This window comes from Chrysochloris asiatica, unplaced genomic scaffold (assembly GCF_000296735.1).
Source record: "Chrysochloris asiatica unplaced genomic scaffold, ChrAsi1.0 scaffold00077, whole genome shotgun sequence".
NCBI lineage: Eukaryota > Metazoa > Chordata > Mammalia > Afrosoricida > Chrysochloridae > Chrysochloris > Chrysochloris asiatica.
This window is the reverse complement of record NW_006408595.1, coordinates 6,093,681-6,112,098: the sequence shown is the minus strand read 5'-3', so window position 1 is coordinate 6,112,098 and position 18,418 is coordinate 6,093,681. Positions and strand designations below refer to the sequence as shown.

At 37.1% G+C, this 18,418-nt stretch overlaps 1 protein-coding gene across 1 annotated transcript in view; it reads left to right on the top strand.

Moving 5' to 3' along the window:
* Positions 1 to 18,418, top strand: part of GXYLT1 (glucoside xylosyltransferase 1) — a 65,604-nt gene that overhangs the window by 7,584 nt on the left and 39,602 nt on the right. Inside the window, exons 2-3 of the mRNA XM_006865347.1 lie at positions 3,043 to 3,135; positions 10,225 to 10,396. Coding sequence (XP_006865409.1) covers positions 3,043 to 3,135; positions 10,225 to 10,396 — 265 coding nt within the window. The remainder of the gene's footprint in view (positions 1 to 3,042; positions 3,136 to 10,224; positions 10,397 to 18,418) is intronic.

Sequence of the window (18,418 nt, the reverse complement as noted above, 5' to 3'; positions counted from 1 at the left end):
GTTCCGAATCATAGCAACCCTTTGTAGGGTTTCTGAGGATGTACATCTTTGAAGGATCAGAAAGCCTCGTCTTTCTCCTGCAGAGCAACTTCTGGGCTTGAACCATAGATCTTGTGATTTGCAGTCCAGTGCTTTTCTTAAGGAGCCACCCTGCTACCCCTATCAAGATTACCCTTTGGGAATCACAAAAAAAAAAAAAAAAACAGCCCCAGTAATCTTCTGAGCGGATTTCTTAGCCTTGAATTTAACTGGCATAGCAGGTCCCTTCAGAAGCCACACTTTTGATTGGACCTTGCCCTTTGGGTCGTATTGGTAAATCTGAGACTCCTCTCTGGTTATGATTCATAAAGTTGTTGTTGTTAATTTTGATCTTCCTTAAAAGACTGATGGAAAGATTATCTTTTTCAGTTAACTGATCTTTGCAAACACTTTTGGCACTCACCGAGCCTAAAGCTTACTAAATCCAAGATGTTTTTTAAAATTGAAAATTCCAAGTCATGTGAGTTCCCAACTTGGTAACTCTGTTTCTACCAGTTTCTGGACTTCAACCAAAATTTCTTCATTGGTCAAGGTTGACAGTTTCTCTCTTAGCTCATCTTTGAGATCTTCCCGAACTTTATTCAAACGCTTGCAATTCTCTAAAAATGGTTGTTTTATGTGGGGCAGCATTCCTGTAAATTTATTGCAAAGTTTCAACAATTTGGGACGATGTCTACTTGAGTTTTGGTAAAAATTTGATATTAACCCTTACCTCAAAATTGTTTTTCTTCAGTATCCCAAAAGTATCCTTTTCTTTGAAGGCACCCTGGTGAGACTAAGACAAGTGTATTATACTGAGAGAACTTGTCTGCAGCCATCCACATTTAAACACATTTTGTTTAATTTGCATGTATGAACTGAAACCTTAGTAACAATACTTTTTGACTTCCCCTAGTATTTTTATACGGAGTAGAACATACGCAACAACATCAGTTCAGTGACAGTGATCATGCTCTTCATGTTGTGAAACCTCCTTTTCTAAACTGTTCCTCTCCCATTAACCTGAACTCTGTGCCTCTAAATATCCTATGCAACCTTGCAAGTTGCTGCTGTTATTTTGATCCTATATAGATGGTTCTTTAAAAGATCACAATGCTCAAGGTAAACATTAAGCACTAATTAATTTAAATTATTGTTTGCTTTAAAGAAGACTTCAGGGAGTATTTTTGCCTTCATTTTTAAGATTTGAAGATTATCTCAGCATAGTAGTTTGGGCCACATCCAGCTTCTGTGGCTCCAGAAAGTCTGCATTCCACATTTTCACCTCTTTACCAAGATTCTTAATGTAAAATCTTTGAACAAAATGCTCAGCAATGGCCTTATGGTAAAGGAGGCAGTTAGAAAAGGCAACTTTGAAATTCAATATGGATTCTAGACTCTGGTCAACACTTTAAGATGGAGTTAAGGGTCCATTTCTAGACTATAGCCAAGAGCCTCTGGTTTTACTCTCATATCTCATAGGCTTAATTGTATTTGAAAGTATTGGAATCAGAAACGAACTGTACAAGTGTTCATTGTTATTGTTAATCATCATTGAGTCTGATCCTTGATATATGAAATGTGAGACCTAAAAATGTATAAACATGCCTATAAAAGTACAAACATGCATTTCCTAATCTAGTCCTAAATTTTATTGGTGTTGCACACATTTTCTTATCTTCTAACTTAATCAACTCTTTAAGATATATAATGTTTTATGCTATGCTATAGAACGGTGTCTTCTTAAAGGACAACCAAATTAAAATGTAACTTTTTCTATGAAAAATTCCAATTGTGTAGTTATTTATGCATTATCATTCATAATCAGAAGGTGTTTTAAAAATCAGGGAATCTGAATTAATAGGTCTAGTCTGGGGTTTTGAGTTGATTTACTCATGCAGCCAGGGCTGAGAAACCCCTGCCTCAGATGGCTGGTACTTGTGATCATAGATGCTTCAAAGTTAGAATTTCATGATACACCATAAACCTTACTCTGTGCAAACAGTCATTTTATACTTGAACCCATAGTAAGAGAAACAGTTATGTAGTGATGGGCTATGAGCTGGCCTGGTTTAGTGACTACTACATACCTACTTTGGTACTCAGATCTCTTCTCTGGTGAAGTTCTGAAAAAGAACTCTGGTGGCACAGGAGCTAAAGCACCCAGCTGCTAATGAAGGTCAGCAGTTCAGCAGTTTGAACTCACCAAGCCACCAAGACATGGGAGAAAGATGTAGCGTTTTGCTTCCATAAAGATTACAGCCTGGGAGACCATGGAGCAGTTCTACTGTGTCCTATAGGGTTGGAATTGACTCAATGGCTTTTTTTTTTTTTAAAAAAGGAATAACAATGATAAAAAAAAACCAACTTGGTAATGTGAGACATTTGTTTTAGCTGCAACCTGTGATTTAAGAAGAAAGATCACATTTATATATGAGAAAAACAAATTTAATCAGCTATTTTAGCTTGCATAATATAGTGAACCTGAGAAACTGTGGATAATGAAATTGAGCTATGATTATGAGCATGATATCCAGTTTTTCAGTTTTAAACACCACATGATTAGCTGGATTGAGGGATTTATTTAAAAACATTAGAAAGTCTTGTTGTCTTGTCTTTTTAGCAAGCATTTGTGGCACTTTATTTTTTCTTCAGGATAAGGTTTTGTTCAGCTGAAATAGATTATGTATTTTTTTAGGGCAATGTAGTTGACTCATGGAAGAAGAGATCAGTTAATGGGGGGAAATCTTAGAACTATTTCCATTTTGTTTAATTTATCTGGAGAGTTCCTGGCTAGGAAATGATTTCTTAATCTTTAGAATATTCTAAAGGTATTAAACTACTTAAAATCAGGGGGACCTCTTATTTTAAAAAATCAACAAGTTACCCTGACATCCAGGATTTTCAAATATGTTGCTTTACTTTAAAACAGAACAGTAAGTTATTATGCTATTGAGCAAATTCCTTGTTAGTTCGAAACTTAATTACTTACATAGGACTCTTATTTCTGTCTTACTCTGTTAGGTGTAAAGATTTCTCTCTGTGTTACTGGAATCCCTATTGGATGCTGCCCTCTGATGTTTGTGGAATGAACTGCTTTTGGGAAGCGGCTTTTAGGTAGGCACTTAATATTTAATTGACAGATCAGTGTAGGTAAGATTAGACAGTAAATAAAACCTTACTTATTTTCCTGTAAATTATATTATCATACAAGTAAATAATTTATTTTCTGGTTGAGTTTTCAATTCCTTTCCCCCATTTTATAGTTACAGTTCTTTGCTATTACTAATTTTAGTACATACTGTATAGAAAATGCTCTATTTTCTCAGTTTATTAAGATAAACCGTTGTTCAAAGAATGTATGATCTGACTAAGTAACAAGTGATAAAGATAGATTTCCACTGAATTAGTAAACATACGACATTTATCTAATTTGGAACAGGAATGCTGACAAACTTTTTAGGTGGATTGGGTCAGTTGGGGAAGGATTAAATTGTTATTCACAGAAAGACTGAATTTTGGAGACTGGGAGGATGAAGGAAAATATTTAATGTAGGAGCAGATGATATGACAGTGTTTATGTGAACCACAAGGTCAGTGGTTCAAAGTCACCAACTGCTCCTCAGAAACCCTTTACAGGGTCGCTATGAGTGGGAACCGACTTGATGACACTTAACAACAGCGGTTTTGGAAGCCATGGTGGCACATTGGTTAAGTATTCAGCTAATAAAAAGGTCTTCAGTTTGAACCCACAGCTACTCTGAGTAAGCAAATGTGATTACAGCCTTGGAAATTGTATGGGGTAGTTTGGCTCTGTCTTACTGGTTTGCTTTGAGTTAGAATCAACTCACCGGCAACTGGCAACAGGTTTGGCTTGGTATCGACCTTTTAAGTTACGTCTCTGGATAGCTGCTGTTATGGTTAAGTGCTGTCTAGGTGGTTCCGACTCATAGCGACTTTTTGTAGGATTTCTGAGGAGCAGCTGGTGGATTAGAATTGTGACCTTGTGATTCAAACCAACCTTGTGGTCTAGTGCTTATCCTATAGCGCCACACCAGGACTCTGGATAATGAAGGTATTGAATTGTCTGGCATCTGAGATCCCTTTCTGTGTTAATAAAACAGTGTTTTTGTCAGAATAGCTCCCTGAGATAGTGGCAAGGGACTGGGGTAGTTGCCCTGAGATGCCTTCCCTTATTTTAATCAGATCTTTATGATTTATGTAAATTTTAAGTCTCTGTGGTGGTGGTAAGAACTTCTTTGATACAGCTTCAGCACTCAACTCCTTTAGGAACTTGTGTTCTAATGGGAGCTTTGGGCCAGTAAACCTGGGATTGTAGTAGTGGGTTATGAGTTCTAGCTCTGATGATTGGAGGAGCACCAGGTTGGGAGTCGTCTGAAAGCATCAGGGAGTGATGTGTAAGCTGTGACTGCACAGTGAATAAGGAGAAGAATGAGGCTTTCTAGGTGGAAGAACTGTAGAATGTGCAGCAGCTCAGAGGAAAAGACTGCAGTGAGTTCAAGCAACTGCAAGGCCTTACAACTGGAGCAAGCGAACAAAGTGGGCAGTTGGGAGAGGGGCTGCAGAGGGCCTTGAGACCTTGTCAAAGAGCGTAGGCTTTACCTGGCATGCAAGGATTTTAAGCAAGTAAGTGACTTGCTAAGATTTTCAGGAATTTGGCCCTACTGCAGTGTGGAAATTGAATTGAGGAAGGTTAGGGTGAGATTGTTAATTGAAACGAAAGCAGTTAGATGGTTTCTGTATATTTTAAGGGCATAATAGGGATCATGTTGCACGTGTATTTATTTTAATATAAAAACTTCTTAGACTACCTACCACAATTTCTAGGCATAGGTTATATATCTCAAAGGTGGCTTTCAGAAGTCAGTCCTGTGCCCTTGGGAGTCATTCTTAGGGAAATGGAGGGTGGGCTGATGAAAACCCCTGGTGTTGCTGGCTGCATTCTTCAAGGGTATATATGTAAAATATTACATGTGTTTTAATTCTTGAATTCCCAATACACATTATACATCCCTTGAAGTACTGGGAAGGAATAAGTGAAATAAAATATTTTAATTGCTTTCCATTGCTATTGCAAAGTTTGGGTGATGGCAGTTTTAGCTTACATCAGTCGAAGTCAACTTTTAAAAATGTTTAAAAACAATATTACCGTTCAGCTTTTATAATTTTTAAGAATTGGAGCTTCATATTTTTCATTCTTACAAAACATCGTTAATGCATAATTATTGGTAAACTCTGCTTTGCTCTCTCCAGTCTTATGACGTAAATCTACTCGGGAACCTGGGCAAGCTTGAACGTTTTTTAATATTACGATTTATACAGCCCAGGTCCTTTTGTAAATTATAACATGGATCATCATCATCATTATCATCATCATACTTCCTCCCTAACTTCATGAGTACCCCTCAGGAAAGTAGACCTAGTTGAAATTCTAGAGTCTCTGCTTATCACTTGTTTGGTTTAGCTTCTCTACCTTATTTTAAGAATCCTGGTGTGGCACTGTGGGTTAATGTGCCAGACTGAAAAGCTGTTTGGACTGCATGCTTGGCCGTTCAAGCTCACCAGCTACTTTTCAGAAGTACTGTACAGGGTCACTATGGGTTGGAACTGACTTGACGACACTTAGCATAAACAGCAACAACCTTATTTTAATTAGCTCTGGTAGCATAGTGGTTACAAGTCAGGCTGCTAACCTCAAGGTTAGTAGTTCGAAATTACCAGCTGTTCCACGGTAGAAAGATGAGGCTTTCTGCTCCTGTAAAGATTTACAGCCTCAGAAACCCTATACAGGGTTGCTATGAGTCAGAATCGACTCTATGGCACATCACCACCACCACCACCAAAGATTTACAGCCTCAGAAACCCTATATAGGGTTGCTATGAGTCGGAACTGACTCCACAGCACACCACCACCACCTTACCTTACTAATACACCCAAAGTATTTCCTGGGAAGAATTACATGTGGATCCATTATGTTGTAAGCCCTTGTGCTTGTTACTGTCCGAAGTACTCTGTGTAAAATTGTATACAGTCATATATGTTCACATAAAATATAGTAATCATTTTGTTCTACATATTGTATCAGTATGTAAAATTTCTCAAGCTTAGTTTCTTACTTAGAACTAAGGAACACTTACATTTAATCACCCTATTCCAGACACGCCGATAAACCACAATACCACTCGATTGCCATTCTCTTCCTTCTTGCCTAATCTCAGTGAGTTTCCCCACCTACACCTGGTAAAGCATCTGTGCATGTCTTCTTAACTACCACTTAGGTCTCATATCTTGCTGGGCACCAGAGGGCACTTAGCTGGGCACCATTATTTTCTTCCCAGACCTGTCATAGCTTTTCCTAAATTTAGTTCTTTGTATTGCTTATGTTGATCAAAGCTTATTTAGGGGCGATTTCCTCCTATATACAACGAACATAAGAAAATATTTAAAAAGTCGTCTCAATTCCTATCACAAATATTTTGTTCATATGCATATTATGCATCTCTGTAGTCCTGGTGTAGCATTGTAGGTTAAGTACTCAACCTCAAGATCGATTTGAACTTAAAGTTTAGGGGTTCAGACTCTCTAGCTGCTCCTCAGAAACCCTATATGGGGACACTATGGGTTGGAAATGATTCGACGGCACTTAACAACACCGTAGTTATAAGTAGACTATAGATCAATTTTGAATTTTGAATTTAAAATATTGATACTTTTTTCCATGTAGCAAGGTCTTCATAATTATCATATTAGTTGCCACATGCTATTCCATTGAGTTTCAGGAAGCATTTTAGGCTTTTTCTTTCTGAGGACTTCAGAGGTAATTTGAATCTGCATTTACAGCGTCTTCACTTGACTGATTGCTTCCTAGCAGCATGTCACAATGCTCATGTCATTTACATCTCTCTGTTCTTAAAATCAAACACAGAATTCCTACAATAGCTATTTTTCAATCTTTACTTTCAAGCCATTACCTGTTTACTAGGAAATTTTCTCTTCACCAGGAAACTTCTTATAAGAATACCTGCTGGCTTTACCTTACTCCAGCATGGCCTCATGTAACTGATAGCATATTCAAAGATCCAGTTTTCAAACAAGGCCACGATTACAGGTACCAGGGATTAGGACTTGAACATATGCTTTTGGAGGATACAATTCACACCATCACATCTATCCACTTGTCCTAACATCATTTATTGCAGAGTTCTTCAAGTTCATCTTTTCCCCATTACTTTTTTCACACATCAGGTGTCATCAGTATGCTTGAGGTTTTTTTTAAGAGTTTACTGTTTTTTTTTCCACTGGTGTTTGTGTACTCTTGCACCACCTGTGCCACACAATTCTGTGATAGACCAAGTCTTCCACTTTGTTTTTATTAAAGAGGGTCCTGGCTATTCTTAAGCCCTTTGCCCGTGTAAATTTTATCCTCATCTGTTCAACTTCTACTATACACATAAACATATCAAAGCTGTTGGGAGTTTGGAATTACATGGAATACATGAATCAGTTTGAGGAAAAATTACATCTTTACAGTCTGAGATGTTGTTACTGTTAAGTGCCGTGGAGTCAGTTCTGACTTATAGCAATCCTGTGTAGGGTTTCTGAAGAGCAGCTGGTGAGTTTGAGCTGCCGACCTTGTAGTTTAAACCAACTTTGTGGTCCAGTGCTTACATGTGGTGGTGGTGTGGTGTGTCATGGAGTTGGTTCCGACCCATAGCGACCTGTACAGGGTTTCTGAGGCTGTAAATCTTTATGGGAGCAGAAAGCCTCATCTTTCTCCTAGGGAACAACTGGTAGTTTCGAACTGCTGACTTTTTGAGGTTAGGAGTCCAATTTGTAACCACTACGCTACCAGAGCTTCTTCCTTATACACATAGGTCTTTTAAAAATTTTTAATGAAGATTTTATAGTTTTCCCTATGAAAGTCCATATAGTTTGTTAAATTTATTTTTAGATTCTGATTTTTAAATGTTAATTAAAGTAGTATGCTGTGGAAATTTCATATTCTGGCTATCTTTCTGTTGTTGTTGATTGTGTGCCATTGAGTTGGTTCTGACTATGGTGACCCTATATAGTATTTCTGAGGCTGTAAGTATTTATGGGAGCAGAAAGCCTCATTTTTCTCCAGTGGAGCGACTGGTAGATTGGAACTGCTGACCCTGTGGTTAGCAACCCAAATGTTTAACCCACTATATCACCAGGGCTCCTTTCTCTGTTGCTGGTATATAGCAAACCAAACCCAGTGCCATCAAGTCAGTTCTCATTCACAGTGACCTTATGTAGGGTTTCTGAGAATACGTTTTTATGGGAGCAGCAATTCAATGCCACACAGCATTTGACCACCACAACAAAGTGCACATTTAGTCCTGGTGTGGCTCCTATGAGTTAATGTGCTGGATTGCAAGATTGGTGTAAACGACAAGGTCTGTGGTTCAAGCTCACCAGCTGCTCCTTGGAAATTATATTCAGGGTTGCTGTGAGTTGGAATTGACTCAGCAGCACTTAACAAAACATGACATTTTTACCAAAGCATAGAAAAGATACCTGCTCTTCTCACAAGAAGGAAACACTGTTAAAAATACTCAATAAGGTGTTTTAAAAAAAACAAACAAGAAAAAACACTTTCTCAATGTTTCCAGTGTTTTAAGTTGTTGTATACAAAGTAACTATAAGCTTCATTATTTTCCAAATGTTTACATATTTATAACAGAAAAGTCATAGAACAGTCATAATTTTCTTCATTGATTATTAACTGCACTTTGTTCGGTTTCTCATTTTGTATTGTCAAACTGGCTATGTACAGTTGTGTATTGAAATTTTTATCCAGCAATCTTGTTATAAAATCTAGTTATTTACCTGTAGTTTTTTTCAGTATTTTATACTGACATAAATATATCACCTGTGAACAATGATAGTTTTCTCTTTCTAGTCCCCGTACACATTTTACAGAAAAAACCTTGATAAGCCAAAATTGCATCAAATTTATGTATTTTTAATTCAAAGAATTTGTACCTTGTGATGCTTATTTTAAAGTGTTATTAATTTTGTTTTATGTTGTCTTCCATTCTTGCATGCATTTAGGAGTCAATTTAAGACAATTATATTATGCTGAAATTACAGATGAGGTGTTTATTCTATATTACAAATAATATACTATTTTATTTAGTGTATAAATTAGTTATAATTAATTAGATATAATTAGTTCTGCTCTTTTTGTGCTAATAGAGTATGATAAGATCAGTGTGTTGAGAGAAGATTCAAAAGGATTTAAAGCTTATTTAGTCCTGATATTATACTTATATAGTACTCTGTGTTACATGTAGATCCAAGCATAGCTTCCACAAGTAACTCAATATAGGAAATCCAAAAAGACATTTGTAAGTAGTAGTCCTTGCATTGCCTAGTTCCACAGTTACCATGGTCTAGTTAAATACTACCAATATAGTTCAAATTTCAGTTATCATCATTTATTAATAAATAATTTTTAGATCGTTTTAGAAAATTTTGCCTTTCTTGGAATACTTGTTAAGTGGGACTTAATGTGTATCAGTGAAAAAAGATGTATGAGGGAAACTTTCTTGTAATCAGCATGGTTTAAAATAACATGCATCACTGAAATTATGTGTGAGTTTCCTTCAGAATGATGCATTAGTAGATGACAAGAGGGTGTAAGAAGGAATTTAAATGAAACCTGAGTGCCATTGAATAGATGAGTGTTTTTGCTGAGAGATGAATACATGGGATTTCTTACATTAGGCTTTCTGCTATTGTATATGCTTGATATTTGTTTTAATTGAAAAGTTTAAAAAAGAATTAAAATACTTACAAATTAGTAGTCCCCTTCTCAGCTGAGGTTCACTGATACAATTAAGTCCTAATGCCCTAAGGCACCAGCATGATGAGTCATGAATTAGTAACTTCAGTACCATCCTTCAGATAATGGAGAAAATAGTCAGTTTTGATGTTGCATGGTTCAGATGAAGAACACTGATTGAGACTGGCTGGTGGTTGAAGGTATAAAAAATATGATGACTTCATCATTATAATATTGTATATTTTGGTGTTTCTTTGCTTTTTAAATAGACATTTTGAATTTCAGTTTTTGAACTTGGTGGAAATATATTGTAAGCATATTATCCTATATACTAAAACTGCTGGACACTGTGTTTGTTTGTTTTTTGTATTAGGTATAGTCTGAAAATACAGCCCATTGAAAGAATGCACGTAGCTGTAGTTGCCTGTGGTGAAAGACTGGAAGAAACAATAACCATGTTGAAGTCAGCTATCATTTTCAGCATCAGACCTCTCCAGTTCCATATTTTTGCTGAAGATCAGCTGCATGGTAGTTTTAAAGGCATAGTAAGTATTTGAGACGTCATGAAAATGGTAGAGTCGAATACTTAAATAGTGCCTGACCACAAGGTTGATTTTGAACTACATACAAGGTCAGTGGTTCAGACTCATCAGCTGCTCCCAGTAAACCCTATATGAGTTGGAACCAACATGACAGTGGGTGTTAGTGTTTGTGTGTGTTTAGGTTTTTCTTGTGGATTGAGTGAAAGTTTACAGGGCAGATCATCAGTTTTACATTCAACAAATCATACACCTTGTTTCATTACAATGATTATAATCCCCTCCATGTACTATCAGTTAACAGTATTTCTCTGTATTCATTTTAGCTTTTTTTTTAAAAATGAAAACAAAAACACTCAGGCATATATAATAATTTATACCACTAAAGGGTGCATTCTGCAAGTTAGCATCCTGGCCACCAGCTCTTAGTCCCTCTCTTCCCATGAATCTAGAGTCCTCAGCCACTCCCCTTCTCCATGTCCCCATCTCTGCCTCCATCTCTCATGTCACTGCTTCTCTGGATAAGGTCTTGCATTCTGCTTGTGTTCTTCTCCCTTGGTAGTCCTAGGGTCCTTTGTTTCTGGACTGTAAGATTAACTGCTCCCTAATTTTTGCTACAAAACTTCTACCTTTACAATTGTGACAGTTGCAATTAATCATGATAACAGTTACTGTTGAATCATAAGAATCGTATCCCCACCTCTTTTAATGAGACCCATCTAGACAAGATGAAAACTATTTAGTGTGGACTCTTTCTTCCCCTTCACATTCTTAAATTAAACTTGCTCTTGAAACCTTGTAAGCCAGTCACTTCATGCCTTTATTGCCCCCTCATTTTAGGTAGCCAATTTTAGGGTTCCTGCCCCTGTCTACCCTGTGTACAGAGGGGATAGCATTGATACTTGATATGAAGACTCCTTCCCTCTCTGTTGGTATTTAGAGTTACTACCTCCATGAGTATAGGTCAAGTTCATCAGATTGTAGCAGTTTACCCTGGTTTCCTTTATCACAAAATAATTTTTTTTTTTTTTTTTAAATCTTCCTCTAGTTGAGTTCTGATTATCAAGCCATTGAGGCTAAGTCAGATGGGTACTATCTGCAAGTTTGGGTGTTCTTGTGCATCTCCCCTCACTTCTCATCAGCTGGATGCTTCACTCTCAGCTCTAGCCCTCTGTGGCTATGTCCTTGTCCATGGGCTCAGGTGTCCCTAGGTGTTACCATACTTTGGACCAACCAGCCCTTCCTCTTCTCTCTCTCTCATCTGCAGGTCAACGGGAGTCAATGGACTGTGGTTGAACTCAGTGCATTTCTTCATTGCTACCTTTCCCCCTCTAACACTCACCACTGGACCAATGTGGTCGCCAACAAGCTTACATGCCTGCTCATGTATTCCTTTTGAGTTTCAGTCTTAGAGGGGGTTTGTCCTGAAGGAACTTGATTGCTTGCCTTGATGGCTTCCCGGTTAACAGCTTGCTTATTCTTACCAGTAGCCAGTCATGCTGACAGTTTTGTTTTGGGTTTTTCCTGATGATCTTTCTTTGAAAATGTATTTTCTGTTGCTCTAGCTGTTTCAGGCTGGTTTGCTTGTCCTTGCTAGTGGGAGTCCCCCACCTCAGAAGGTTCTGGGTGGGACTCAGGATCCCACCTAAGGTCCTGTACTGTGCCAAGGCTTTGCAAGAGACCTATTTCACTGGGCAAGTTCTAGAACCCCTTTGAGGTATTCCAGTCAGTTATAGGCTTAAGACAGGCTTACAAGTTTTCTGTAATCATGTTTCCTGACATTCCTTTCTATCCCACTCAAGTGTCTATTTCACAATAGTAGGCAAGGGAAACCAATATTCATAAAATAGTCAAGCATCTTAGTATTATTTCCCCTCTTCAAACTATGCCAAGATCCCTGTATCACAGAGCCCTGTTGTTCCAAGCTTGAGCATGCATCCCTATCTACCTTGTTCTTCCACCTCCTCCCCCTTCTTATATTGCCCTCCCCAACACCTGAACTATAATGTGTCTTCTCTTACCCTGTGCTCTACTGTGCCTCCCTCCACCTCTCCCTAAACTCCCCACCCCATCCCCATCATTGTAGTTACCTTATATTCCATTAACTTTTCCCTCCATTTAAGATAGTCCATTGTGTCTTGTTATCTACCTGACCTTCTCACCACCTGGATCTCTCTTTCTTTGTGTTTACCATCTTTCACATTGTAATTGTTTTGATCCTAGACTGACCTCCCAGATCTTCTGAATTTGTTCTTTTTATTCTCTTCTTGACTTTTCCATTTATTGATTGAGTTCAGGGTGATGCTCTGGTTGTTGTCTGTTCTTTTTGGTTCTCAGTCCACAGAACGCCCTTCAGGATGTTTTTCATCGCAGGGTTAGCTTTGGCAAAATCCCTTCGCTTCTGTTTATCCTGGAATGTTTTGATTACACCATGGTATTTGATTGACAGCTTTGATGGGTAGAGTATTCTTGGGTGGTAGTTTTTTTCTTTCAGGGTTTTATATATATGTCTCTCCATTGCCTTCTTGCCTGTATGGTTTCTGTTGAGAGATCTGAGCTTAATCTGATTTGCTTGCCTTTGTATGTTACTTTTCTCTTTTCCCTAGCTGCTTTCAGGATTCTGTCCTTATCTCTGATTTTGGAGAGCTTGATTATTATACGTCTTGGTGATATTCTTTTAGTGTCTATCCTTCCTGGAGTTCCTTGAGCTTCTTGAATACTTATCTTTTCACTTTTTAGGATGTTAGGGAAATTTTCTTCCAGCATCTCTTCAGCTATCTCCTCTGTGGACTTGTGTGATTCTTTCTGTTTCAGAATACCAATAATTCTTCAGTTATTTCTCTTCATGTTCTTCAACATGAGTGTTAGACCTTCTTCAGATTTTTTTTTATCCTTTTTTCTGCTTGTTCTTCTATCTTAGTAGTATTGAGAGATTTGTCTTCCAGCTCACTAATCTGGCTTTCATGTCTTCAGTTCTAGTCCTTTGCCCTTTCAGCCATGACTGAGTGCCTTGGATTAAAAAGCACTGGGTTTCTTGCTTCTGCTACAAATTCACCTGCTGTAAGCCTTTCAGCTTTCTAACTATTCCTTTATATGTGGTTAAGAGCTCTGGGACCATCCCCTGAGCCTGCTTGGTCCGGTATTCTGTGTTGTTGCTGACAGAGCTCCTCACTGCACTTCTACCTGATCTGCCAACTTGTTTGTTCTCCAAGGATTTCATTTTGCTTGAATCCACAGTCAACACTCATGGGAGCAGTAGTGAAAAAATTGATGTCTTGGGCAAATCTGCTTAAAAATCTCCATAAAGTCTTAAAATGTAAAGACACCACTTAGAGGACTAAACCATGGTATTTTCAAATGCCTCAAATACATGTGAAAGATAGATAATGAGTAGGGAAGTTTGAAGAAGAATTGATGAAGTTGAATGATTGTATTGGCAAAGAATGTTGAATATACTATGGCCTGCCAGAAGAGCAAACAAATTTTTGTTGGAGGATGTATAGCCAGAATGCTTCATAGAGGCAAGGATGGCAAGATTTCATCTTGCTTATTTTAGACATGTTATCAGGAGGGACCAATCCTTGGGAAAAAAATCATGCTTGGTAAGGTTGTTGTTAAATGCCGTGGAGTCAGTTCAAACTCACAGCAACCCTATATAGGATTTCCGTAGAGCTGCTGGTGAGTTTGAACTGCTAACCTTGAGGTTCAAATTGACCTATGGTTGAGTGATTATCCTATAGCGTCACACAGCAAGAGAGAGGAAAATCTTCAAGGAGATGAGTGACACAGTGGCTGCAACAGTGGGCTCAAACATAATAATTGTAATGATGGTACGAGACCAGGCAGTGTATTAATTTTTGTAGATAGGCTTGCTATGAGTTGCAGTCAACTTGATGGTACCTAACAATCACAACAAACAAGATAGAAATTTATTTGTCACTTGAAAATAGGAACTCTGGCTTCGTCTTTTGGATGAGTTACCTTCAACATGAAATTTTTACCTTATTGTCCAAGATGGCTGCTCAAGCTCAAACCATCACACCCATATTCTAGCCACCATGAAGGAGGATGGCAAAAAAAAAAAGTTACCACCATCCTTCCCTTTAAGGAAATATTTCAGAAATTATACATGATATTTCTGCCTGTCTCCCATTGGTCTGAGTTTAGTCAGATGACCATATCTATCTGTTAGTGAGGGTGGAAAATGTATATATTACTATGGAAGAAGAGAACAGATACCAGGAGAAAACATAAAAGAAAGAAAAAGTTACCTGAAATCTCACTTTGAGAGATGTGGTAAAGATGATGATTAAACTTTACTGACTGAAGACTGTACAAGTTGTGGAATGACATCAAGGATATCATACATAAATAAAGCAGACAATCATTAAAAAGAAACAAAGGAAAGACCAAAATGGATGTGTCAGAAAGGACTCTGAAACTTTCTCTTGATTGTAGAGTAAGAAATGATGATGTAAAAGAGCTGAACAGAAAATTTCAAAGAGTAATTCAAGAAGACAAAGTAAAGTATTATAATGAAATGTGCAAAGACCTGGAGTTATAAAACCAAAAGGGAAGAACATGTTCAGCATTTCTCAGGCTGAAAGAACTGAAGAAAAAATTGAAGCTTCAGGTTGCAATTTTGAAGGATTCTTGTGGCACTGTGGTTTAATGTGCTGGACTGCAAAGTCGGTTTGAACCACAACGTTGGTGCTTCAAGCTTGCCAGCTGCTCCTCGGAAACCCTATACAGGGTTGCTTTGTGTTGTAACTGTCTCAGTGGAACTTAATAACAACAACATAGGCAAAACATTGATTGATACAGGACGCATCAAAAAAAGATGAATACAGAGTCACTATACCAAAAAGAATTGGTTGACATTCAACCATTTCAGAGGTAGCATGTGATCATGAATACCAATGTTATTAAAGAAGTAGAGTCTGCACTGAAGGCTTTGATGGAAAAACAAGGCTCTAGCAATTAACAAAATACTATTTGAGATGTTTCTGCAAACTGATTCAAGAAATCTGGAAAACAGTGACTTGGTCAACAAATATGGGCTGGAAGAGATTGATATTTGTACCCATTCCAAGGAAAGATGATCTAATAGTATGTGAAAATTATTGAACAATATCATTAAATTACATGCAAGTAAAATTTTACTAAAGTGAATTAAAAATGGATGTAGTAGTACATTAGCAGGTAACTGCCAGAAATTCAAGCTGGATTCAGAAGCGGATATGAAATGAGGACTATCATTGCTAATGTTAGATGGATCTTGGTTGAAAGCAGAGAATATCAGAAAGACACTTACTGGTATTTTGTTGACTATGCAAAGGCATTCGACTATATGGATCATAACAAATTATGGATAACATTGCAAAGAATGGGAATTCTAGATCATTTAATTGTACTAATGCAGGACTTGTACATAGACCAAGAGGCAGTTGTTTGAACAGAATAAGGGGATAGTGTGTAGTTTAAAATCAGAAAAGGTTTATGTCAGGGTTGTATCCTTTTATCATACTCTTCAGTTAGGATGCTGAGCAGATAATTTGAGAAGCTGGAGTATGTGAAGAAGAAGGTAATATCAAGACTGGAAGAAGACTCATTAACAACCTGCAATATGCAGATGACAGAATCTTGCTTGCTGAAAGTGAAGAAGACTTAAAGCACATACTGATAAAAATCCAAGAATACAGCCTTCAGTATGTATTACTTAAAGAAAACAAAAATCTTCACAGCTGATAATAAGCAGCATCACAATAAGGAGAAAAGATTGAAGTTGTCAAGAATTTAATTTATTTGGATCCACAATCAGTGTCCTTGCAAGCAGTAGCCAAGAAATCAAAAGTTGGTCAAATCTGCTGTAAAAGATGTCTTTAAAGTGTTAAAAAAAAAACAAAAGCTGTCACTTTGAGAACTAAGGTACACCAGATCCAAGCCATAGTATTTTCAGTGACCTCATGTGCACATGGAAGCTGGTAAGTCTGAAGAAAAGTTGATACATTTGAAGGATGATGTTGGCAAAGAATATTGAAGATACCTTGCACTGCCAGAAGAACAAACATGTCTGCCTGTTGGAGGAAACATAGCCAGAATACTCCTTAGAAGTAATGTTATCACATAATTTGGATATGTTACAGGAGGAACCAGTTCCTGGAAAATGACATCATGTTTGGTAAAGTAGAGGGTCAGTAAAAAGAGAAAGCCCTTAATGAGATGCAGTGACAGAATGGATGTAACACTTGTTGTTGTAAGTGCCGTCGAGTCGATTCTGACCCATAGCGACCCTGTATAGGGTTTCTGAGGAGCAGCTGTTGAGCTTGAACTGCCGACCTTGCAGTTCGAATGGCTTTGCAGTCTGGTACATTAACCCACAGTGCCCACCAGGACTCCACGATGCAACAGTAGGTGCAAACAGAGTTAGTGATGATGGTGAAGGACCTGGCAATGTTTGTTTCTGTTGTCCATAGGATTGCTATGAGTTGGAGTTGATTCCAAGGCAACAAACAGCAACAAAGACAATGATAGTGATTTATATCTAAATCTATGTATAAAATTTCAAACTGATCTAGATTGTTACTACTTTTAATTTTGTTAAAGTGAATTTGACATTTTTTCCCCAAGTTTAAGTAATTCATTTTACATATATTGAGTGAAAAATAAAACCTCAAGACTTAGCTTTTTGAAAATTGATTCTAAGACTCGTTTTAAAATGTTTCTAGTGTTTATATTTTCTATGTGTGTTTGTTGTGATCTTGATCTGTTTATCTGGATTGTTTTCTAAAAATATTAGCTGAGGAAATCCAACTTGACGTAACATTAAGAGAATAGTAATAGATAGCTGCTAAATCTCAAAATCTTTGAAAATTACTAAAAAAAAAAAGTCTTGCTTTATCTTACACCCAGTCCCTGAGTTGCATTGACATTTGGCTGAGGTACTGTATCTATAATACATACTGTATTTTTAAACTTAGTTTTTATTTGGTTATAATAATCAGCTCTGAGAACGTTGGTTTTTCTTTTGATGAAAGACTAGTACTTTGTGAAACATGGTTTTTGATACAAAAAAGATGACTAAATATAATGTTAATTGAAATCTGCCTAGAATTTCATCTTGAAATTGATGCTGAAAGATCTTTATGTAATTTTTGAATTGGACAGAGAAAATAAAGGCGGTAGTGTTTTAATATAATTATTAACAGACATTAAAGTGTTACGTTTGAAATGTAGACATACCCTTAAACCATGTTAAAAGACTTTATTGAATATTTTTTTAAAAATTACTTGAACACAGCAATAATTTTAAAAGAAACATCGTCAGTCTGTTACATAAACTCCTTGGTCTCTCTCATCCCCACTTGGAGAATTTGAACCAACTCTTCTACTGAAGTAATAGTAATTGGTCATACATAAACTGAAATTGTAACAGTTCAATATCTTGAAATACAGTCAAGAGTATTAAATAAATGTGTTCATTGTAGATTTAAGTTTGCTTTTTAAATGATTTTTAAAAAATTGAAATTGGATGTGTATTTATCAGACTATTTTATTTTAGAATGTCCATGCATGTTAAAACTGTATCTAGGTGGACAACTATTTCTCAGCCAATTTCAGATTGGTCTGAATTTTGAGTATAAACATTTTTAATTTTAGCAAATATGTTGTTGTTATGTGCCGTCGAGTCTGTTCCGACTCATAGCAACCCTGTATAGGGTTTCCATGGCGTGGCTGGTGGTCCAGTGCTTATCCTACAGCTCCACACCAGGACTCTTTTATCAAATATACTGTGATAAAAGTTAATTTATTCAAAAATTGAGTGAATATTTACTTCAAGTAAAGTTAAGTAGATGAACAATTTCAAGACTCATTCAGCTTTCTGATTCTGTGATATTCTGATAACTTTTATTGTACTTCTATTCTTATTGATAAGGAGCTCTGGTAGCGTAGTGGTTACGAATCGGGCTGTGAACCTTAAGGTCAGCGGTTCGAAACTACCAGCCGCTCCGTGGGAGAAAGATGAGG